The sequence below is a fragment of the Pyricularia oryzae genome, chromosome 5 (assembly GCF_000002495.2).
Source record: "Pyricularia oryzae 70-15 chromosome 5, whole genome shotgun sequence".
In the NCBI taxonomy this organism is placed as follows: domain Eukaryota; kingdom Fungi; phylum Ascomycota; class Sordariomycetes; order Magnaporthales; family Pyriculariaceae; genus Pyricularia; species Pyricularia oryzae.
In genome coordinates, this window is record NC_017852.1 from 1,460,879 (window position 1) to 1,481,656 (window position 20,778).

Here is a 20,778-nt window from a genome sequence, read left to right on the forward strand (position 1 = left end):
ATTGGATGAAATCCGGCGTGTCCAGCCAATCAAGATAGACAGCCAGATGGATATTAGGCAGCCCACAGACACTTGACTCTCAACTTCAATCCCTTCCAACCTCCACATCTCTCATGCCTTTTGTCCTTGAGCAAACCTTCCTTCCCAGTCTGCCCAACGGTCATTATGAAAACAAGACACATTCCTACAGCCATCTCAGTCCCTTCTTTCATGCAGCCCGCATCGAAACCGCCCCGAAAATTGCAGCCACTGTCGCAAATCCGTCCACTGTGCCATGCGTAGGTAGCACCGCAGGTCGAAATAGAAGCCGAGCATGTCATTCAGCTCCTTTCAAATCCCAAGCGGGATCATTTGATATATACTTGTACTCTCGGAAGCCCTGAATCTTCTGCAATCCTGTGTTTTACGAGGCACCACCGACGCCTCTGTCTTCAAAAGCTTTGCCCCGCAAGGCTGTGGCACAGCAAATGTACGTTCGGATATCCACTTGCAGGACAGGAACTATTGAGTAAAAGTTCCTTTTCGATCAACCCGGGTCACAGAACCATCAAAGGATTTTCCTTTCAGCCTGTCTATTGATTTGGCAACCAACAGAGCGACAGGTGTGCCTATCACAGTCACCCCGGAAAACATACAACCAATCACGCCGACGGAACCCACTCACAACAGAAAGCTACGGACTTCCCCAACACACCTCTTCCAGGCCCCCTGACATCCCACCGGGTAACTCCAAGGGCTCTCATGTCAGCCCTATCGATTTATACATGTCCTGGCTTGGGCAAGTGTAACCTGCCATCCATATCTTGGTAGCCGATTTCCCATATCACATCAAATGAACTGGTTCTATTGGCCAGCACCCCTGTGCTGGTGGCCTTTTTGCTTACAGATACTACACCAGCTTTCGAGCCTCAGCTATGAAAGGATATCACAAAATTCTTCCACTTGCACATGATCTCACGCGCCTTTCTTGACCCCCAACGGTTCGCCTCGCACTACACCCAAAGGGGTGGAAGATGCAAGGGTCTTTTTTTTACGCGAGAAGGACTCTGTTACGAGCTTCCTCCGGAACGATGGTGTGTTGGTGTAATCGTATGATACGATACGGGCTTTTTGGTGGAACCCTTGCCATCAGGCCGGAATCCGAAATGAGCACCCCGAAGGAAGGGTCTGACTCTATCGTCGGTGTCCTCTTGGATGGTCTGGACGACCTCCCCATGACAAACGAACTGATGTGGGAGGGGTTTTGGAGAAGGCCGGTGGGAGCTGCTGGCGGCGTAGTTGTCGGTATGGCGGCAGTTGTGGATACTGCGATGTCCTCTCGAAGATGTAGCTGGGAGGAAGCGGCGCGTAGCCTCTTTGGGAAGGGGATTTGCCGTACTGCTCAGATCATCCTGGAATAAAAGACACAGGTGGAAGATCTCTTTTTTGTGAAAAGTGCCCATCACTCTCGAGCTCTCATCTCATCTGATTCTTTGGTGGTCCCAGAGTATACAGTCAACATGGAGCAGATAGTCTTGCTACTTTGTTACCTGGCTCTGCCAACCATATTCCTCACAGTGGTGAGGCATGCACTATCTCTTGTACAGAAGAAGCCAAACTCGGTGGCCAAGTTCCCCGGCCCAAAGCAGTACCCTATTGTGGGGCGCATACACGACCTGCCTCGCTTCTCGCTCTGGCTCAAGTTCAAGGAGTGGGCCGATATCCACGGCCCGATATACCAGACCAGGGCTGTGGACAACACATTCATCATCATATCCGATGAGAAGATTGCCGAAGAGCTGCTGGTCAAGCGCGGTCACATATACTCTGGCCGGCCGCAGATTCGTGCTCTGATCGGACACAAGGAGGGGCCTGTGTATGTGGCTCTGATGGACCGTCATGGTGAGTTGTGGATGGCATTTTATTGGACCGTCATTGAGATATCATGAGCGTGACTCTTCACTTTTTGTCTACACGTTTGCATGCCTAGACGTCTAGACGTCTACATGTACCATGTTTAGCGAGATGATCCTCAAATCCCCCGCTAACAAGCCATTTCCCCTTACACAGACAGCTGGACCCAGCAGCGCAAATGGGTGCACGCCGCCATGGCCGAGGCGTACCGCAACCGCTTCTACGGGCACGTCGAGTCCGAAACGAAGCGGTACCTGGCGATGCTCCTGCTGGACCCGTCGCGGTTCCTCTGCCACACGCGGGAGCACTGCGGGCGGGTCATGAGCCGGCTGGCGTGGGACCAGGCGCAGCAGGGGGCGGAGAACGGGCGCAGCGCCGACGAGACGCTGCACTGCATGTCGGTGTCGGGCCCCATCGTCAACACGGTCTCGCCGCTGTGGCAGCTGCCCTGGGCGCTGAACCCCTGGTGGCGCAACGAGGTCCGCCGCGAGTCGGTCCAGCGCGCCTGGTGGGCCGGCAACTACCACGTCGCGCGCCGGCGGTTCCTCGAGGGGGACCTGCCGGCCGACACGTGGGCGCATCGCTACTTTGACCAGCTGGCGCGGGACGGGAACGATGCCTTGGAGCAGAGCCCCGAGCAGGTCGACTTTGCGAGCTGCATGCTGGGGTTTTTCAGCCTCGTCGGCGCCGTCACCATCTCGGGCCCGCTCAAGTTTTTCCTCATGGCCATGGCGCTGCATCCAGAGTGGCAGCGGAGGGCGCGGGAGGAGGTCGACAGGGTGTGTGGGGATCGCATGCCTACCGTGGACGACTTTGCGGCGTTGCCGACGGTGAGGGCCGTTTTGAAGGAGACGGTGCGTTGGCGCTCGGGGGTGCCGCTGGGTAAGCTTTGCCGATTGGCTTTTCTTGGGTCATTCATCTAACTGTGAGGATTAGGTGTGCCGCATCAAGCCGAACAAGACGATGTTTTCCGAGGAGTGCCCATCAAAAAGGGCACCATTGTCCTGGCGTGCGAATGGTAAGCCACACCCCCCCCCCCTTTGCCAAGAACCAACCCTCTCCATCACCTCAAAGTCTACTCCCAATAGCTAACAAGCCCTACTCCCACTCCAAAGGAGCCTCAACCGAGTCCCAGAAAAGTACCCCGACGGGGACAGCTTCCGGCCCGAACGCTGGCTGGAGCCCGGATGGCCGACCTTCCAGGAGCCGCTGAGCAAGTACCCCAACTTCCGCAACGGGCACGGCATGCACACGTTCGGCTGGGGGCGGCGCACGTGCCTGGGGCAGAACATAGTCGACGACGAGATGTTTGTGTTTGCGGCGGCCGTGCTGTGGGGGTTCGACATGGCGCAAAAGCTGGACCGGCGCACCGGCGAGCCCGTGGCCATCGACACGCAGGCCACCAACAGTCACGTCATCCTGGAGCCGTTGCCGTTCGAGATGGCGTTCAAGCCGAGGAGCGAGGCCAGGGCCGCGGGCATCTTGAGGGGGTATGAGGAGGTCAGAGCCGGGCTGCGGGTTGTGGACTGATGTCGCCTTGCTGACCGGGTTGGGATATTGTATTATTGGGTTACTACTAGGGTGGACGTTTTGAGGGATGAACTGTATCTATCTTTTGGGTAAGCCGAGAGCAACAGGCCCAACTTGATTGTCAATCCGGACTCTTTGACATTTTCCATCCCTGGCTCTGAACCACTGCGTCGGAATCGTGCAGGGATGAACGATGGGCTTCTCTGAAAAGGCTTTCTTGGTTGAAAGTATACCAGGTACCACGTGCTGCAGTATACATGGACGAATTATAGGATGGATACGAGGCGAGTCGCTCTGACTTGGTAGCAATCTTTCGTATAACAATCCTGTTTGTCTGTCTCCTGCAGGTGTCTCGTAGGACATTGGCAAGTTGCGTGACTGGCGGCCTTCAGAGCACTGCCTCGTTCAACATCATTCCGACGTTGAGGAAAGTTGACACTACGGTAGCAGTCCAGACCTAGACTTTGTCGTTGCAGGCCATGCTTTTGATACAGATCAACTTACCAAGCATTTACGAGGTTTGACAAACAGGATTTGCCAACAAGTCCAAAAATATGCGGTTCCCAATGTGGAACTCGTACTCCAATTTCGGGAGGCTTTCCTGACATAGTAATCGTCCTTGGAATCTTCATTGGATCGGCACATGGGGGCTTTGGCGTGCGAAGCTTTGCTAGAAGTAGTAGCGTCCGTTTCGGCGAAGATCAATCAAGTCTTGAAACGAACCTCTTTCACGGGAAATATTTTGGGGACATGACGTCAAAGGCAAGAGAAGAAAAGGGTTCGAATTCTGTTTTCTTCCTTTTTTTTTTTTTTTTTTTTTTTTAACTTTTCATATCAAGTGGGACTAGATAGGTTACCGAGCAAACAGCCACGTTTTTGGCAAAACACTAGAGAGTCATGAAGGTGTTTTCGAGCGTATGGTATTGTCATCCCTTCGATAACCAACTCGGTACTAAACCTTATCCCAAGCATGAATTGATTTTGAATTCATCTCTCTAATCTTGACCGGTTCTTTATCGGATTGTTTTGGTGCGTGGGCAAAGGAGGGTTCAAAAGCCCCACTTTACGTGGAGGCAATGCTCCTCCCTTCAACGTGCCTGCCAATTCCCAACTACCGGGTCCGCCTTGGCAGAGAAATTGCTACGCGACTCCGCTGGTGGCTGTGAGCTGAAGGGGGCAAGGGGGGGTTGTTTATCCAGCAGGAGATCAACGGCCGGGCCAGATTAAGATTTACTACTGGTACAATGTTACCGCGATTGTTTGGTAGAAAACAAAAAAAAAAAAGAACAAAACAAGATAATCAAGTACCGATATTACGACCTGCCCTGTCAGCACTGAAATTTGGCCACCCGCAGTTTGTTCCCGCTGTTTTTGTGGCTCGGAAGGCTTGTTCATTTATCGGATCTGGGCGGCTAGAACAGGGGTGAGAAGGGGGGGTAGGGGACCTTCCTGTTTGATCAAGCAGCGGAAGGGGCGTTGCTTGAATCTTTTTAATTCGCAAAGAGAGCAAAATGCTACCGTGTTGGTTTTTTGCTACTGCACCGCCATGACCTGCCACTTGGGGGGCAAATTGAACAAGGATCCACACCCAGCGCCGATAAGAAGAAGCTTGCAGGTTTTTCCCTCGTACGGTACTGGTAATGCAGTGAGTATCCCTGTTGGATGAAAAGCGGGATTGGTGAAATCATAATATACTCCACCCTCAATGATCACCTCCCCGAACCCCCTGAATGTCGACTTGATTCCCTTTGCCGATGGGTAACAATATAGATTTCCCCCCCCCCCCTTTTGTTGCGACATTTAGCCCTGTTTCAGCCATTTTCGTTTTTGTTTTTTCTATTTTTCTTGAACCATTTGAGTTGTAGGTTAGCCCACGACTCCGACCTGTTGGGTTTTTCTTTCAACGTTACTCGCAGATACTGATTCTAGTTTTAGATCTAGATCTGGCTCTAGTTTCAGTATTCCTTTTTTTATTTTTATTTTATTTTTATTCTCGGGGGTATGCCTATTCGACACCCAAGATCTGTCAAATGATCAACTAAAACCACGATTCCAGTCACTCGCTCAACACTGCTCATTTTTTATTATTATTCATTCTCTTGTTCAGTTTCTTTGTATAATCTTTTTTCCTCCCGTCACATTTACTAGTCACGTATAATGGGCGTCATATCACAACCTCTGCACCGCCGATTAGCCATGCGGATCCCCTTCACCCGCCTAAACTCCTTCGCCAAGGCATGCGTCGGAGCGGTGGTGATTCTTATGTTTTTGGCCGTCGCCCTCCAGTCGGACAGCTCAGACTTTAGGAGAAGCTGGTTGAGGAAAACACGGCCGCCGGTCTCGAGCGGCACTTTTAGATCGAAACCGCCGCTGCTCGAGCTGGCCAACAACGCGACGCCGTCTTGGAACGCGGCGCTCAGCTGCAACGACGACCTCGACCATTTGCGCAGGCTCAAGGAGCGGTATGGGCTGGCGGATCAGTTCGAGTACTTTAAGCGCCACGTGGTGGTCTCGCGCGAGGACATCAAGCGCAAGTCCCTGACGGAGCTCAAGCAGAGCTTTGCGCCGCAGACGTTCCGGGTGGTCGACACGACCAGCACGTACGCGGAGAGGCAGACGTGCCTGGAGCCGTTGGAGGTGCACGTCAGCAGCTCCCCGTTCCCGTCGACGGCCAACCTGTCCGACTTTATGTTTGGCGTGTCGACCACGTACGCGCGGTTCAACGACCCCAAGACCAGCCCGGTCAAGGAGTGGTCGTACTGGCTGACCGACTCGGCGGGAAACTCCAACGGCGGCAAGCTGGTGCTGCTGCTGGTCAACGCCACGCACGAGGAGCTGACGGAGGCCGCGGCCCAGCTCGGCGCGGTCGGCATCGACGCCGACGTGTACCGGGCCGACCCCGAGGACATCATGGCGGTGCGCTACATGTCGCTGGTGCCGGCCATGTACAAGCAGCCGGAGCGCGTGCACAAGAAGTGGCTCGTGGTCTGCGACGACGACACGTTCTTCCCCTCGCCGCACGCGCTCGTGGAGACGCTGGGCGAGATGGACCCGTCGCAGGAGCTGTACGTGGGCACGCTGTCGGAGGACATCAACAACGTGCAGCGGCACGGGTCGCAGGCGTTTGGCGGGGCGGGTGTTTTTATCTCGGTGCCGCTGGCGCGGCGGATCTCGGAGCTGTTCCCGAGCTGCAGCACCGAGGACAAGATCAACGAGTCCAACAGCGGGTGGGGACCGCAGGGCGACATCATCCTGCGCAAGTGCATCTACGAAAACACGGCGGTGCGGCTCACGAACCTGGGGGAGCTGTGGCAGATCGACCTGACGGGCGACCCGTCGGGGTTCTACGAGTCGGGGATGCGGCCGCTGTCGCTGCACCACTACCGCGGGGGGTTCTGGCCGGTGGCGCACCCGTTCGAGTACACCAAGGTGTCGCACCTGTGCGGCGAGGACTGCATGATGCAGCGGTTCCGCACGGCCGACGACTGGGTCATCTCGACGAGCTTCAGCGTGGTCAACTACCCGCGGGGCATGGACGGCCTCAACATGCGCCAGCTGGAGCGGACCTTTGCGCCGGCCCCCGACGACAAGGGCTGGAACTTTGACTACACCTTTGGCCCGCAGAGGGAGTCGCTGCTCCGGACGGGCCGCAAGATCTCGTGGGACCTGCAGGAGAGCACCGTGGAGATGCACGCCAACGGCAGGATGACGGTCAGCCAGGTCTACGTGCGCAAGCAGAGCGACCCGAGGTGGGTCGACCAGTCCGAGACGCCTATGAGCAGGCATGACGGAATTATTGAGCTGGTTTGGGTTTCTTGATTCATGTACTGTATGCCGTCTTGGGTTTTTGGCTTTTTTTTTTTCTTTTTCTTTTGTTCCTCGGCGTTGGGGTTGGGTATCTTCTATGTTTGGGGTATTCCTTGGTGTCAATATTTTGTACAAAGGAGATGCTGATAGTCATGATGCCATTGGGCGTGTCAGCAATACATATTTTTTTACTCGCAAACTCTTGGATTTCTCTACTTGGTCATTTTCGAATGCTCCTTGGCTCAGTCTACAGTTCTGTTTAATGCCTGTCTAGTAACTGTCGGTATACGTTTGCACAAATTGGTGTTTGGGCGCAAGCTTGTAAATGTTTTGGTAATGTGTAAATGATGGTGACAACTTTTCTTTGTCATCCTTGGCCATGCTGTTTGTCATTTGACCAATGGGATCCCGCATCAGGCATGTGTTTTACTTTTTTATGTACCGTATAGGACAAAGTTTAGCAAACTCTCCCCGGCTTTGGTCAACCGCATGAATATACCAGCAAGGGCTCAAACCGGCTCGCGACGTCGCTCACAAATGTCAAGATAGTTTGCCGACACACACTGACAAGGTCTTGACGGCAACTGCCAGCGTGATCCCCAGGACAGAGTGTGCCGTTGGATGGAGAGCTCCAAGACCTCGCCCAGGCTGGGCTGTCCACTTTTTTTTGTTATATTTGTTATGTTAGTAGCTGGACGAAACGGTGGTGTTTGAGCGCAGATCCAGAAAGAGAGCTTATTTTCACGCACACAAGACCAGAAATGGTCAAGATCTCCTAGTCTAGATAGTTGACAAGTAGTACACGGGGAATAGTACCCCTTTACAAAAAAAGAAAAAAAAAAAAAAAAAAAACACACAAAACAAACCCCAAGCCGCCAGCCCTACTCCTCCAGGCCGCCAGCCTACTCCTCTGGCCACTCCTGCGCCTCCCGAAACCCCCCAGACCTGACCCAGTCGGCAAAGGCCCTTGCGAACCGGGCACAGATCCTGGTCTTGGGCAGGGCCAGGGCGTCGTTTGAGAAGTAGGTGGCGCCATACCACCTGGTCAGCTCGTTGACAAACAGCCCGCCGCCGCCGCCGTCGACAGCCTCCTTGACACCAACGTCCAGCCGGCAACCAACCTCCAAGCTCTCGAACGCCCTGTCGTGCCGCCGCCGCAGGGCCTCGAAGGTGGCCAGCGCAAAGTCCTCGACGTCGCGCACCCTGGCGCCCATCCAGTCGTTGGCGCCGTCGTCGTCGTCGTCGGCCGACACGGCCAGCACGTTGATGTAGTCGCGGCACTGCGCGGCGTCGCGGCGCGTCGCCGTGTGCACCACGCGCAGCACGTAGCCCTCCCTGCCGCGCAGGCCCGCGTCGGCCGGGCGCGTGCCGACAAACACGCGGAACTCGCCGCGCCGCAGCGCCGGCGCCACCTGCTGGTGGAACCACCGCTGCCGCCGCGTCGTGGCCCGGTCCGTCTCGCGCAGGTCCAGCTGGAAGTCGGCGTCGGTGAAGGTCGGCGTCGACCTCTGCCGCTGCGTCGGCGTCATGTTGGTGCTCTGCATCGAGACCTCCTTGCGCGCGTCGCGGACGGGGTTTCGGCGCGTCGGCTCCCTCGGCTCCCGGCGCGGCTTCTTGACTGGCTGCTCGGGCGGCGGCGCTATGGTTCGGGGGATGGGGAGGCAGGTCAGGGGCAGGTGACGGCCCTGGATGGCGCGGACGTGGTTGCCAAAGCCGCTCCAGGTGCGCTTGTACATGGTTGCCGTCTCGTGTCGGAGGGGGCACGCCTCGGGCTCGCATGTCTGGTGGCCGCTCAGGCCGAAGCAGGTCGTGGGTCGGGCGTCTGCCGTGCCGGTGGCTGCTGCTGCCTCTTCAAAGGCGTAGATGTCGTGGATCTTGCCGTTGTCTCCTTCCATCTCCTCGCGGCAGGGGTAGATGCGCACGTTGGGGATGGGATGCGCCGCGAACTCGTCGCATGGCTTGGGCGTCTCGGTAGGGTCGTTCATTGAAGTGTCAATGATTAGTATGATGGTGTATGGTTGAGGTTGAGGTTGAGACTCTGGTTGAGGTTGAGGTTGAGACTCTGGTTGAGGTCGAGGTTGAGGTCGAGGTAGGGGCTCAAGGTCACCATCGACCGTCTCGCTGTTGTCTCGCAGCTCCTCGAGCAGCCCGCTGACTGCACCATCCGCCCAGGCTCGGATCTCGACGTTGAACTGCTCGTCTCGAGTGCCCTTCTTGCCCTCTTCCAAAATGTGCAGCGCCGTAACCATGGACTGGTGAAAGCCGTGGCCGTGCTGGATGTATTTTGCCAAACCGGGGTCTGAGGCCTCTACACCGGCGAGACCGAGGGTCCACGCCGGCTCGTGAAACTGGTTCTGCCTGTTAAAGTAGGGGACTGACTGGCAGTGGCTGTTGATGGTGCTAAAGGTTGGTCCGCGTATGTCATCGTCCCTGAGGAAGATGACCACCCGAACGGCCGTCTGCGTCGCTGGTTCGGCTTCTCTTGCCGGCTGCGGAGATGGCGCCTTGGACCGTCGTCTAGATGCTTCTGGTTCCTTGTCGTCCTTGCTCGGTCTGTCAACCGTAGCAGAAGAGCAGCGAGTCCGAGGGGGCTGGGAAGATGAGGCAGCGCCGGGAGTAGATCTGCCGCGTCTGGGTCTTTTGGAGGGGGGTTCGTCCTCGTGTGACGCAGGCTCTGTGGTCCTCTTTCTGCTGGATCTTCTGTTGGGAGGTGATGGAGGGTCGATGTCTTGGTCGCGGTCATTGCCCATCTCTTCATCTTCTTCCTGGTCTTCTTCTTGGTCCTCATCTTGGTCCTCGTCTCGGTCCTCATCTTCTCCCTCATCTCCCTCGTCCTCCTCATCCTCAGCTGCGGCCTGTTTCACCACCAAATCTTCATCTTCACCGTCATAGTCTTCTTCTTCTTCATCTTCGTTTTCTGCATCTTCTTCACCTCCACTTTGATCTTCATCGTCCTCATCCCCTCTTGGATCCGATGAGCCCGCCACCACGGTACCAGCCGTCGTCACCAGCCTCTCCCCAGCTTCTCCGCGCACCCACGTCTGCCGATGACGGCCTTGGACTTGGGACCTTGTGCGGCGATCGCTAGGCGCGACCTGTAACTTTGGCATAATGACTCGGGGATGTTGGAGACGGTAGACTGCTTGAAGAAAAGGAAGGAAGGGGAAAAAATGTTAGTGTTTTTTTCTCTTTCTTTTCGTTGCTGACCTGCAAGGACTCGTAACCCTTCCAGTCATCCCCTGAGTCACCAGGTTTTGGCTGGCAATCAAGGTGATCTGAGTGAGGACTATCATGGACACATGTACGTACAATCTTGAGGATACTTTTCTTGTCACTAACTGCAGTAAAACCTCTGCAACTGTTTGGTGTTTATCAAAGTGAACGCGCACAACGAAAAAAAAAGTATGGCTTGGTGACGAACGGATCAATATTGAAGAGGGAAAAGGTGGGTGAGGATCTGGCAGCGATTAACGAGAATCTGAGAAAAAGTGATTCAGCATGTCTTATTTCAAGAGGCTGCCTTGAAGTTTTTCTGTTTGCTGTGGGCTGCCATAAAATTACATCTTTGTGCGGTGAAGTGGCAGATCACCCCCTTTCCCCCTCTTCTATTGACTGCGGACAATAGCATGCCACCTTCCACAAAAGCACGTACTCCAAAGGCTAACAGGTTGACAGTATATCTCTTTTACGGTCGATGGTATTGTATCAAAGGTCATGGACAATAGCTATTCACAATGGGAAAATAAAGCGGGTTCCCAAGTTCCGTCCCACAGGATCTTCGACCAGATTCTGGACGGCACTGTCAATAAGCTACAATGACAATGACATGGACTTTGAATTACACAAAGTTCCCATTAGGCATCTGGTATGACGAGCCAGTAACCAAGCAAGCGGTTTGGAGACTTGACTTTACCCCTCTGATGCCTACTTTCTCCCACGACCTATACAAAACCCCGGCAGATACCTGAATACGGCAAGATAGGTTAGGCAATTGTAAAGAAGTAAGCCCACATGCCGTCGGTTATACATATTTATTTGCATACGGTAAACGATTGGCTTCTACGGGCTTGGGTGAGTGAACTTTTGCTAAATTACCTGAAACTGGCCGCTTGAAAGGTGACCCCTTTTCGTTAACCTGGTCATCGACAAGCAGCCCGGAAACCAGCAATAAACCGAAAAATCCACAACAAAAATAGCAGTCAGTACTACTACAATAGACAAAAACACAAAAGACATACAACACCGAGGATTCCCCAGTGGTCACCCACCTGAGTACTGATTCGGCCCTCACTGGTTTGACTAGGGGAGAGCGGACGGGATCCCGTATACTCCAGTGGGTATGGTCGTATGTGCTAGTTGGTTCACTGCAAACAATCCAAATTCCCTTTTTGTTAACCTGATTATTAACAACAAAAATAGCAGGCAGTACCGCAATGTTTTAATAGTCAAAAATACAAAACATACAACACCGAGGATTCCCCAGTGGTCACCCACCTGAGTACTAGTTCGGCCCTCACTGGTTTGACTAGGGGAGAGCGGACGGGATCCCGTATATTCCAGTGGGTATGGTCGTATGTGTCAGTCGTGCCACTGGAAACAATCCAAGTCCTCAAACGCAGCACAGACTTACACCACGGCAGACGTCACTTTGGTCGGGTTTTGCGGTGAGCAGCAATGTCCCCACACGAGCAAAATTCCGTCGAGGCAACTCACATTAGGCCACACATCTATCATTCCAACGGCAAAATGACACGTCTATCGGCGCCTAAAAGCAAAAACTGCAATTGCTCAATGCTACGTAGAATTAACAACAATGAATACCGATCAAACATGCGGCTACACAAGCACAAGACCAAAAGCAAACCATCCAGCAGCTAACAAATCAGTGTCCCGTTTTGCTGTCCCCCACACCGGGCTTTGGCTGTCCGTCATCCACATACGCAGGCGGCAGCTCCGTCGATCCCGACCCTGACCCCGCGTTGCCGCCAGGCGGAGGGGCGGCAAACTCCGAGTATCCTGGAGGTGCCCCCGACTGTGAGGCGCCCGCCTGGGCCGCTGCCCTCTCGGCAGCTGCTTCGCGCTCCTTCCAGTTCATCTCGGCCGGAGGAGCAGCCGGCGCCCCGCTGTTTGCTGGAGGGGGTCCCGGAGGCGGAGGTGGAAAGGTCGTCATGGACGGCGGAGCAGCCGGGGCCACTGGTGCCGCCGAGCTGCCGGGAGGGTCCATGGTCGATGCCGGCGGCGGAGGAACCTGGTAGCCCGCCTCCTGCGCCTTGGTAGGGGGAGCGCCAGGCACGGCGTGCGAAGCAACAGGCGCTGCTGCTGCTGCTGCTGCTGCGGCGCCGCCACCGACGTTCATCTGGCTCATGAGCGTCGAGGGGGGGTCCATCTGGTCGCCTGCGCTAAAGCCCTCGGCGCCACGCACAATGTCGTGCAGCGCCTTGGCGTGCCTGTCCCAGGCGGTGCCAGCCGCGGGCGGAACCTCGCCCTTCAGGATCTGCGCGACCGTGACGCCCTGCACGCCGTAAAAGGCCGCGTTGGCGTCCTTGCGCTCCGTCACGACCGTGCCGTCGACCTGCACGCCGGCGTAGAAACCACGTGATTTGACGTAGCTGTACACCGGCTTCATGTTTTGGCGGAACGGCGACGGCTGGCGGGAATTGCTGCCGCTCTTTCCCCCTGAAGGGTTGTCGAGGACGACAGGCGGTTGACCGGCTGCTCCGGGCGCGAGGTTGTCGGGTGCCGCACCGGGCTGGCCGGGCTGACCGGACTGGGCAGCGGCGGCCTCCTTGCCCTTGTCCTTCTTCTTGAGAAAGTCACCCTCGGGCGCCGCGACGTCGACGGAGCCACCGGCGCCCCAGGGTCCTGCGACGACTGCCAGGTCTGTGCCGAGCGACATGCGCGTGCGGGTAAAGGCCTCGAGCGCCTCTTTTGTGTTGATGACCACCACGCAGTCGTAGATGTCTACTCCAATCACGAATCCTGCTCCGAGGGTGTGCACCTGGATGCCGCTGGGAGGCGACCACCGGCCGTCGGGGAGGCGGGCGATGAGCACACCAGAGCCCGTTGCTCCCGTGGCCATGTAACCCATACGGGCCGTGGTAAAAATGGCCAGTCCCACCGCCCGCGAGATGACCTTGGACGGGATGTGGAGGAGCGTGCGGTCCTTTTTGATCTTGGAAGCTGCGTCCTTGCCTGGGGCTGCCGTCGTGCCGGCTTCGGGCTTCGGCTGAGTGGCGGGGGCCGGTAGTGTGGCAGTATCGGTGTAGACACCCTCTTCTATCGCAGCATATACATTAGCTCAAGCTCGGTCGTGAAAAAGATGTGAAAAGTGCCCAGGTAGACTTACTGCAGAAAGCGCGGAGGATCCTCGCCGCCTTCTCGCACTCCTTATCCATGGTGTCTGGCAAAAAGGCCTCGGCGCCCATCTTGTTGGCAAACGCATTGATGGGGCCGGCAGCCTTCATACCAAACGACGTGAGCTGATCGGCCCAGCCCATCTTTGCCGGCTTCTGCTGGCCAGAGGCATCCACAGCGCCGGCAGCCGGGGCCGGGGTGGTGTGCTTCTTGCCAAAGGCCGACAGCTTGTCTGCCCAACCCATCTTTGCCGGCTTTGCTTCCGCAGCAGGGGCGGCCGGTGCGGCGGCCGAGCCCGCGGCCGGTGTCTGTCCTGCAGCATAGCCGGGGTGCGTCGCGGAGGACGTCTTGTTGTCTTCGACGTTGTAGATGTCGGACTCGACCCTTTGGGGTCCGGCGAAAGCGAGGTTCGCAGGGTTGTAGCTGGGGGTCTGCTGGGATGCCGCCGGCTGGCCGACGGGCGGCTTCTCGGAGTTGGCACCGCTCATGGGCGGAGGAGCGGACATGGTTGGGCTTTTTGTTGTTTCGTCTGTAAGAAATAGTTCGGTCGTTTTGTCGGGTAGGTAGGCTGTAGGTTGAGGGGCTGAGATGAGCAGCAGCTAGATTGCAGGCGTATGAAACACCTTGTGTTTACTGAGGGGCAGTAGATGTTGATGGGTCGTGAAAAGAGTTCGGCTGATATTTTTTATGGTGTCAAACCAGATACAACAGTAGCAATCCTCGTGCGATTATTATATCATGGGCACTTTGCTTGTGTCACTGTATAGGTGTGCTCTGCGTTGACAGACTGAATGAATCAAGGAGCGGCCTCCCAGTCCACGTATTCACGTTGAGTTGGGTGACATCATTTCGGTGGCTCAGCTAGGGGTTTTTGAGGGGCAAATGTGGCTTAGCATGTGATTGCACCTATGGTGGATCGACAACTTTGACAGCTTGGGAGCTATTGTCATGAGCTTGTCCAGCTGTGGACTAGCTGTACTGGCTGCTGTAACCCGAACCCTTGGTAGCCCGAAAGTATGTTAAATTGACTTGGGGTCGTACAAGTATAAGAATAGAACAAATGCATGTTGATATATGTTGGTTTGTTATGTATGGCTCAAGTTGGTATCAAAGGAGCTAATTTCTTCCATCAGCAATCCCCAGTCCCCCAGCTTTGACCCTTACCTCGCTACACTCTCTCTGCTCCATAATTGTGAGCTGACATTTGCAAGCCTGTTGGAGCACGGCACGGGGCAATTATGATGCCGATGTGCAGAAATGTTTATCTGCTCTTCAGCCGCCTCCGCTTGCGGGCATGGTAGACGCTGAATTTTGAGTTTGCGTCTAATACATCGTTCGGCCGCAAATCAATCAATCAATCAAAGCATTGCGCCCCCCGGACTGCCAGACTGGTTCATTTCCCGAAATTTCTGGACCCTTTTCAGATGGAAACGAAAACGATTGTTTTGCCGGACGGACGGAACCTTGCCTATGCCGTGCTGGGGGACGTCGGCGACGACAAACCCACCGTCTTCCACCTGCACGGCTTCCCAGGCTCGCACCACGAAGCCGCCATCTACGCGCCTGCCGCGGCGCGCCACGGCATCCGCCTCGTAGGCATCTCGCGACCCGGGATGGGCGGGAGCACGTTCCAGCCGGAGCGGCGCATCCTCGACTGGCCGGCCGACGTGCGGGCGCTGGCCGACCACCTCCGCACCCAAGGCCCCTTTGGCGTGCTCGGCATATCGGGCGGCGGGCCGTACGCCTGGGCGTGCTGGAGGTCAGGCGCGGGCGGGGACCCGGACGCGGCGCTGCCCCGGTCGATGCTGGCGGCGTGCGCCGTGGTCGGGGGCCTCGGCCCGCCGTCGTTTGGGTTCGGGGGCCTGCCGGCGAGCTCGCGCGCCATCTTTTGGCTCTCGCAGTGGAGCACGGGCTTGGTCGGCGCGGGCTTGGACTACGCCATGGGCAAGGCGGCGCGCGGCCGGCCGGAGCAGCTCGCGGCGAGCATCGACGACATGTACCTGAGCGGCAGCAGGGGGGAGGCCGACAAGGAGGTGTGGGGGCGGGAGGAGTTTGCGTATTCTCGCCGAGCGCTGCTGGACAGCCTCACGGCGGCGATGAGCGAGCCCGGAGCACCCGGCCCGGCATGGGAGGCCAGAGTGCTGGGGGCCCCGTGGGGGTTCGGGCTGGACGAGCTCGGGGCCGCCGGCGAGGGCCGGGTGGTGGTGTGGCACGGCGGGCAGGACCTCAACGTGCCGGTGGACATGGCGCGCAGGTCGGCCGCGCTGGTGCAGGGCGCCGAGTGCAAGATTTGGGACAGTGAAGCGCACGCGAGCATGATAGTGCGGAGTGCTGACCATGTCATTGAGGCGCTGGCTTTGGCGTTGACGACGGCATCCTGGAGTGAAACTCGGTAGTTTTTCATGATGTGGCAGTTTTTTTTTTTTTTTTTTTTTTTTTTGTGTGTGTCTTGTTCTGTATCCATCTTTTTCTCTCTCTTCTTCTCACAATAATCTGCCATTGGCTTATGCTGGGTGTACCTCAAGGCGCGCATAGCACCAATCCCATGTTTGAACAGACGGAGGATGCATGACTGACTCAAGCTCTGAGCTATTGGTGCCCTACATTATTAGACGTCGGAGGCTTGCTACTTTTGGTGTAGTCCTCCTCGAACCCCTTGCCATGCTTTGTCTTTTTGCCAGACTCCAGAGCTTGGCTCTTTGGATCCCTGGATCCTGATGCGGTATGCTTCGTGACTGCTGGTAAATGTGCGACAGCGCGCTTGTTCTGGGCACGGGTAGGGTGGCATTGCAGCCACGATATATGATGACCTAGCCGGTAGCCGCAGTCTTGGATCGCTCAGAGCAGGGGGTATTCGATAATTGACTGTCCGTCATACCGGTTGATTGCCAACTTGATCCAGCTAGCACCTCCAAGTCGGAGAAATTAGATCCCAAGTATTGCAACGAACCCCCAGTTACCTTTTTTTGGTTTTTGAGTGCATGAATGGCACAAATGCTGAGTCGATGATTTGTCACTTGCCTGGATCAACAGTTCTTGTTTTGTGCAAGTATCTACTAGACCTAGTTCTAGTTCTAGTTCCAGTTCCAGTTCTAGTTCTAGTATGTGTACCGCCACCAAGCAAAAGAGGGAAACATGCAGGTGGCCACGTGGGATTAGATTGGCCAGCCGCCAAGCCCCGTCACATATCCCTCTTCTACTTGGGATGGACATTTCTATTTTCTTTTGCCAGCAGCCTCTCGTCACGGTTTCTCTGCCTTTTTCCGCTCATCCCATATGATCCACGGCCGGCAGCGGACTTCGGGCCATGTATTGTACCGAGCAATCCGAGCAGGACGGGCGGGAGGCAAAATGATGGCGTCTCTGGATGGCGTCTGGGGGCATGAGATACGGAACTGGCAAAAAGGAGAGGGAAAGAAAAGAGGGAGTGGAGGAGGAAAAGTAGACCAAAGCCGGAGAAAATGTCATCATTCATCATTGGTACCGACGTAATTCGCAAGAGCTAAGAAAATTAATTGAGAAGAAAGCCAAGAAAACGCTCAGAGTATAAGAAGAAAGATCGAGATCTTGATCATCCTTCATATATTCTGGTGCTTCCGGTGGTGACATGACAGAGCAGCCCGGAGGCCTCTGTGCAGCTCCGTGGGCCGGGAGAGAGGGACCAAAAACGAAAGATCGGATTGGATGTGGGCGTGTTGCAGATCAATCACATGCGGGCGAATCGGGTGTGGTGCAAAGGATGGATGAAATTTGGTCGATGCGCGGGCAAAAAAAAAAGAAGAAAAGTCATACGAAACTTGCGTTTGATCGAGTATTATTAGGGGGAGGGGGTTTGGGCTTGTACTTGTCCCATCTTTTGTCTTGGTTGTGAGGTTGTTTGACGGTCGACACCCTCCTATGACCTAACGCCAGAAACCAAAAAAGAAAAGAAAAATAAGAATCCCGGGGTTTTTAGCCGTTGTAGGATGAGGGACCCAAACCAACACTATCCTCTCTCCAAGATCCCACGCTGCGAGAGAATTAACCTCTTTGGCAGCCGGTTATGCCCTCGCGCCTAGCGAGGTGGAGATCGCCGGAGATCCTGGATGCGCGAAAAGGCTACTTGGGGGTTTCCAAGTATGAAATATATCCGAGTCTAGGTTTTTTTTTTTTTTTCTATGGGCTTCCATCCACCCCTCGCGGAGAATTTCCATGGGCTTCCACATGCTCAGGGCGAACACACATCTAGGAGCAGACGTCTAGGCAAAAAAGAAAAAAAAAAAAAAAAAACAGAAAGCAGCGAGGAGGCGAGGAGGCGCAAAGACGCCAGCGCTTTTCTGTTTTGCCATCGATACTGTCGTCACATCCACCAAGTCCAAGAACCAAGTTTACAACCCCAGGTCCCCAGGTCCCCAGCAACCCCAGCAACCCACGTGTACTCGTAACACAAAAGGCAAAACATAATTCTCACCAGCAAAAACAACAAGTTGAAGTTTCGGATAACAAAAAACCACACCTGGTTTCACCTATTTCCAGTTTTTGCCCGAGCAAACATTTCTTCTTTGCCTTCTCTGTCGCGTTGGCGTCAGACGCGCGCGCAACAGCCGGCAACGGCGCGGCCCACCGGCCATGGTTCCACCACCGAGCCCCCGGCCGTGGGCCCCGGCGGCTATCGGAGGAGCCACCAGGGCCGACCACATGCTGGCCCGGCGAGGCGGGGGCGGGGTGTACGAGCAGCCCCTCGCCAGCAAGCCCGTCAGCGTGCTCCTGGCCATCGTGGGGTGCTGCGTGCTGTCGTGCTGTCTCAGTATGTCACGTTCCCAGGCTTTTGCAAAGTGTTTCTGAGAGAAGGCTTTTTTTTTTCTAACAAGGGACTCGCGCTGCAACAGTGTCCAAGACTTTGACGATAACGAGCTGGATGAGATTGCCGTACATACAATGGAGTAAGTCCCCTGCCGCGGTGTCGAGTTATGAACGTATGACAGGACTGAGTCCCATTATGATTTATCCAATGCTAACCAACACTCTCCCGGCTTAGTGGTTCTTATGATCTACTTTGTTTCATTCATATTTGTTCTTGGGAATTCAATATTACAGTTCGGCCTCGGTTCCGAGCTCAACTATTCCACCTGCATGGCGGCCGAGTTTCTTTGCCTCTCCACGTACGCCTTGACAAAAGTGGTATGTTGCTGGTTGCTGTTAAATATCCTTTGAAAAAACCAAAAGAAAACAAAGCATCGACTGACCTCCACGCTGCACTGGAGTAGTTTATATATCTTTTTCTGGTCGATCGAGTGGTAAGTACTCTCCCAACTCCCGAGACTACATTTGTCCGACCGTCTCCAAGACTCCAACTTCACAATGCTCACCTCCTACCGCCCTCCAACAGCACATCGTCCAGGAGTCTCGCAAGTCCCGGTTCAAGTCCAGGATATACCTAATTAATTCATTCGGCATGATGGGTAAGCTTTGCACGCACAGTATAGGGCCCAAGGATTAAACGCCGCTAGTGCTGACCTGGATGATGAAACCAAGGAATTTACGTCATAATCATCATTATGAACTTTATCTTGTAGGTAACACCCTCCCACGCCCTGGCTCATTTGATCTTCACCGAGAAATACAGAGAAAAAAAGGCTCACCAGTCTGATCTATAGTCGAGTCAACTTTTACGACGACGGCACATGCGTCATTGGACAGACCCGATTCGTCTTGATACCCCTTATCGCTTTTGATGTTTTTATCAACATCTATCTCACCATTTTGTTTTTGATTCCGCTGCTGAGTGAGTTTTGCCACTGGCACTGAGCTGCACACCGACTGGTGGCGTTCGAAATGCTGACCAGGCACAGAATTATATTCGGTTCACCTCAAAGTCAGGAGGCCATACACGCTCGTCCTCCACTCGGCCAAGATGGCATACACCACCCCCAACCTTCGCCTGCGAAGATTGGCATTCAGGACGTTTGTAGGCACCTGCTGCACCCTCGCCAGCAGCGTCACGTGAGTGTCATTTGAGAGTAGCCAGGTTACCGTTGGACTTGATGGATATGGGCATATGGCTTCCATCGGGCCATCACACATTTACTAATCATGAATTATTTACTCAGAAACATGACCGTGCTGATGGTCCTGAACGGAGAGTCCTCGTGGCTGTGCTTCATCGCCTGCAATAGTGACGGTAAGTTTTTCGGCCTTTTCTTTATCGAACAACATAGCTGAACACTACCGACTGATATCAAAAACACCTCTCGCAGTCCTATTCTCCGCCCTGGTCATCCAATGGGTGACGGCATCCGACCACTCGGGCTCCAAGAACCGGGAATGCCTACCCAAGATGCCGCCGGCCACGTCTGCAGCCACGGCGGTGTCGTCCGAGACGACGGGCCGACAATCGGGCGGCAAGTGCGAGGACCTGCAGGGGGTGTCGTCTCTGGTGCTGGGCGACATTCAAGATTCCAGACCGAGGCTCAGGAGGAGGTATTCCGTGCCTTGATGTGGTGACAGGAAAAGGGAAAGATGCTAACTATTGTACTATATTACCTGTATTCGTATGTCCTTTTTTCTTTGTACATGTTTGTGGGAAAATGATGGCGAAAGGGAGAAACGAAAAAAAAAAAAAAAAAAAAGACAAAAGCAGAGAGACAGAGAAACTGCACTGGCTAGCGTAGGGGGGGTAAACAGCACGCCCTGTTGTTACCGCGTCATGACTCATGAGCCGCTACAGCTGAATCCACCATGTACTGTACATGTGTACATCCCCCGCTGAAACTGAGCAGAACTGCCTGCCCAACAAGAACAATCAACATGTTCATGTTCAAACCCAAGCTCGAAACAATTGGTCACTTTCTCGGGCCCTCCCCCCCAAAGCAACGATCTGACTGTACGTGTGGCGTTTCCCTTGCGGTGATATCAGCTCTATCCTATTTTGGTGGATATCGCGGCCCAATGCACCGCCAAAAAAAGAGTCCCAGTCTCACGAGGCGCAGTTGGGCCGCATGCGAAAGCCGGAAACGCCCCCCCTGTCGATCGTCAGCAGCGTAATCGAGCGAATGAGAAATGAGAAGGGAGGTGTCGCATATCTAGCTGGCCCCGTCCACTTTACTAAACGGCGAGCTGCTTTTGGAAGGGAAAAAAAAGAAAAGAAAAAAGGGCCAGCGGTGTATACGAGTCAGAGGGGTCGAGACTTATGGAAGCAACAGTAACTGATTACTA

At 55.0% G+C, this 20,778-nt stretch overlaps 7 protein-coding genes and 2 non-coding genes across 9 annotated transcripts; 5 read left to right on the forward strand and 4 right to left on the reverse strand.

The window, feature by feature from the left end:
* Positions 1–262: 262 nt before the first annotated feature.
* Positions 263–4,103, forward strand: MGG_00832 (cytochrome P450). Its single transcript, XM_003718101.1, has 4 exons — positions 263–1,881; positions 2,050–2,775; positions 2,830–2,911; positions 3,009–4,103. The coding sequence occupies exons 1-4, from the start codon at positions 1,500–1,502 to the stop codon at positions 3,421–3,423; spliced, it is 1,605 nt and encodes a 534-aa protein (XP_003718149.1). The 5' UTR covers positions 263–1,499; the 3' UTR covers positions 3,424–4,103.
* Positions 4,104–5,248: 1,145 nt separating this feature from the next.
* MGG_11486 (uncharacterized protein) lies at positions 5,249–7,813 on the forward strand. The gene has a single exon (XM_003718102.1). The coding sequence runs from the start codon at positions 5,581–5,583 to the stop codon at positions 7,240–7,242; it is 1,662 nt and encodes a 553-aa protein (XP_003718150.1). The 5' UTR covers positions 5,249–5,580; the 3' UTR covers positions 7,243–7,813.
* A 319-nt stretch (positions 7,814–8,132) lies between these two features.
* On the reverse strand, positions 8,133–10,340 carry MGG_00831 (uncharacterized protein; the record flags this gene model as incomplete). Its single annotated transcript, XM_003718103.1, has 1 exon — positions 8,133–10,340. The coding sequence occupies one exon, from the start codon at positions 10,338–10,340 to the stop codon at positions 8,133–8,135; it is 2,208 nt and encodes a 735-aa protein (XP_003718151.1).
* Positions 10,341–11,461: 1,121 nt separating this feature from the next.
* Positions 11,462–11,577, reverse strand: MGG_20349. The gene has a single exon (XR_001729804.1). It is a non-coding gene; the product is annotated as a 5S ribosomal RNA (ribosomal RNA).
* Positions 11,578–11,687: 110 nt separating this feature from the next.
* On the reverse strand, positions 11,688–11,803 carry MGG_20350. Its single transcript, XR_001729805.1, has one exon. It is a non-coding gene; the product is annotated as a 5S ribosomal RNA (ribosomal RNA).
* A 134-nt stretch (positions 11,804–11,937) lies between these two features.
* MGG_00830 (uncharacterized protein) lies at positions 11,938–14,402 on the reverse strand. The gene is made up of 2 exons (XM_003718104.1): positions 13,577–14,402; positions 11,938–13,506 (listed from the first exon to the last, which is right to left on the reverse strand). Exons 1-2 carry the CDS (start codon positions 14,088–14,090, stop codon positions 12,113–12,115), a joined length of 1,908 nt encoding a protein of 635 aa, XP_003718152.1. The 5' UTR covers positions 14,091–14,402; the 3' UTR covers positions 11,938–12,112.
* A 606-nt stretch (positions 14,403–15,008) lies between these two features.
* MGG_00829 (alpha/beta hydrolase) lies at positions 15,009–16,156 on the forward strand (the record flags this gene model as incomplete). Its single annotated transcript, XM_003718105.1, has 2 exons — positions 15,009–15,905; positions 16,142–16,156. The coding sequence occupies 2 exons, from the start codon at positions 15,009–15,011 to the stop codon at positions 16,154–16,156; spliced, it is 912 nt and encodes a 303-aa protein (XP_003718153.1).
* Positions 16,157–18,192: 2,036 nt separating this feature from the next.
* Positions 18,193–18,510, forward strand: MGG_17363 (uncharacterized protein; the record flags this gene model as incomplete). Its single annotated transcript, XM_003718106.1, has 2 exons — positions 18,193–18,370; positions 18,461–18,510. 2 exons carry the CDS (start codon positions 18,193–18,195, stop codon positions 18,508–18,510), a joined length of 228 nt encoding a protein of 75 aa, XP_003718154.1.
* A 680-nt stretch (positions 18,511–19,190) lies between these two features.
* MGG_00827 (uncharacterized protein) lies at positions 19,191–20,381 on the forward strand. Its single transcript, XM_003718107.1, has 4 exons — positions 19,191–19,348; positions 19,416–19,566; positions 19,674–19,744; positions 19,821–20,381. Exons 2-4 carry the CDS (start codon positions 19,478–19,480, stop codon positions 20,057–20,059), a joined length of 399 nt encoding a protein of 132 aa, XP_003718155.1. The 5' UTR covers positions 19,191–19,348; positions 19,416–19,477; the 3' UTR covers positions 20,060–20,381.
* Positions 20,382–20,778: the final 397 nt, after the last annotated feature.

Excerpts from the sequence above, each read along its gene's own strand:
- MGG_00832 (XM_003718101.1), top strand. The coding sequence starts at position 1,500 with ATGGAGCAGATAGTCTTGCTACTTTGTTACCTGGCTCTGCCAACCATA. Across the intron at positions 2,776-2,829 it reads GCGCTCGGGGGTGCCGCTGG|GTGTGCCGCATCAAGCCGAA; the intron begins GTAAGCTTTGCC and ends TGTGAGGATTAG. Across the intron at positions 2,912-3,008 it reads ATTGTCCTGGCGTGCGAATG|GAGCCTCAACCGAGTCCCAG; the intron begins GTAAGCCACACC and ends CCCACTCCAAAG.
- MGG_11486 (XM_003718102.1), top strand. The coding sequence starts at position 5,581 with ATGGGCGTCATATCACAACCTCTGCACCGCCGATTAGCCATGCGGATC.
- MGG_00830 (XM_003718104.1), bottom strand. The coding sequence starts at position 14,090 with ATGTCCGCTCCTCCGCCCATGAGCGGTGCCAACTCCGAGAAGCCGCCC. Across the intron at positions 13,507-13,576 it reads GATCCTCCGCGCTTTCTGCA|AAGAGGGTGTCTACACCGAT; the intron begins GTAAGTCTACCT and ends ATGCTGCGATAG.
- MGG_00827 (XM_003718107.1), top strand. The coding sequence starts at position 19,478 with ATGGCATACACCACCCCCAACCTTCGCCTGCGAAGATTGGCATTCAGG. Across the intron at positions 19,567-19,673 it reads ACCCTCGCCAGCAGCGTCAC|AAACATGACCGTGCTGATGG; the intron begins GTGAGTGTCATT and ends TTATTTACTCAG. Across the intron at positions 19,745-19,820 it reads CATCGCCTGCAATAGTGACG|TCCTATTCTCCGCCCTGGTC; the intron begins GTAAGTTTTTCG and ends CACCTCTCGCAG.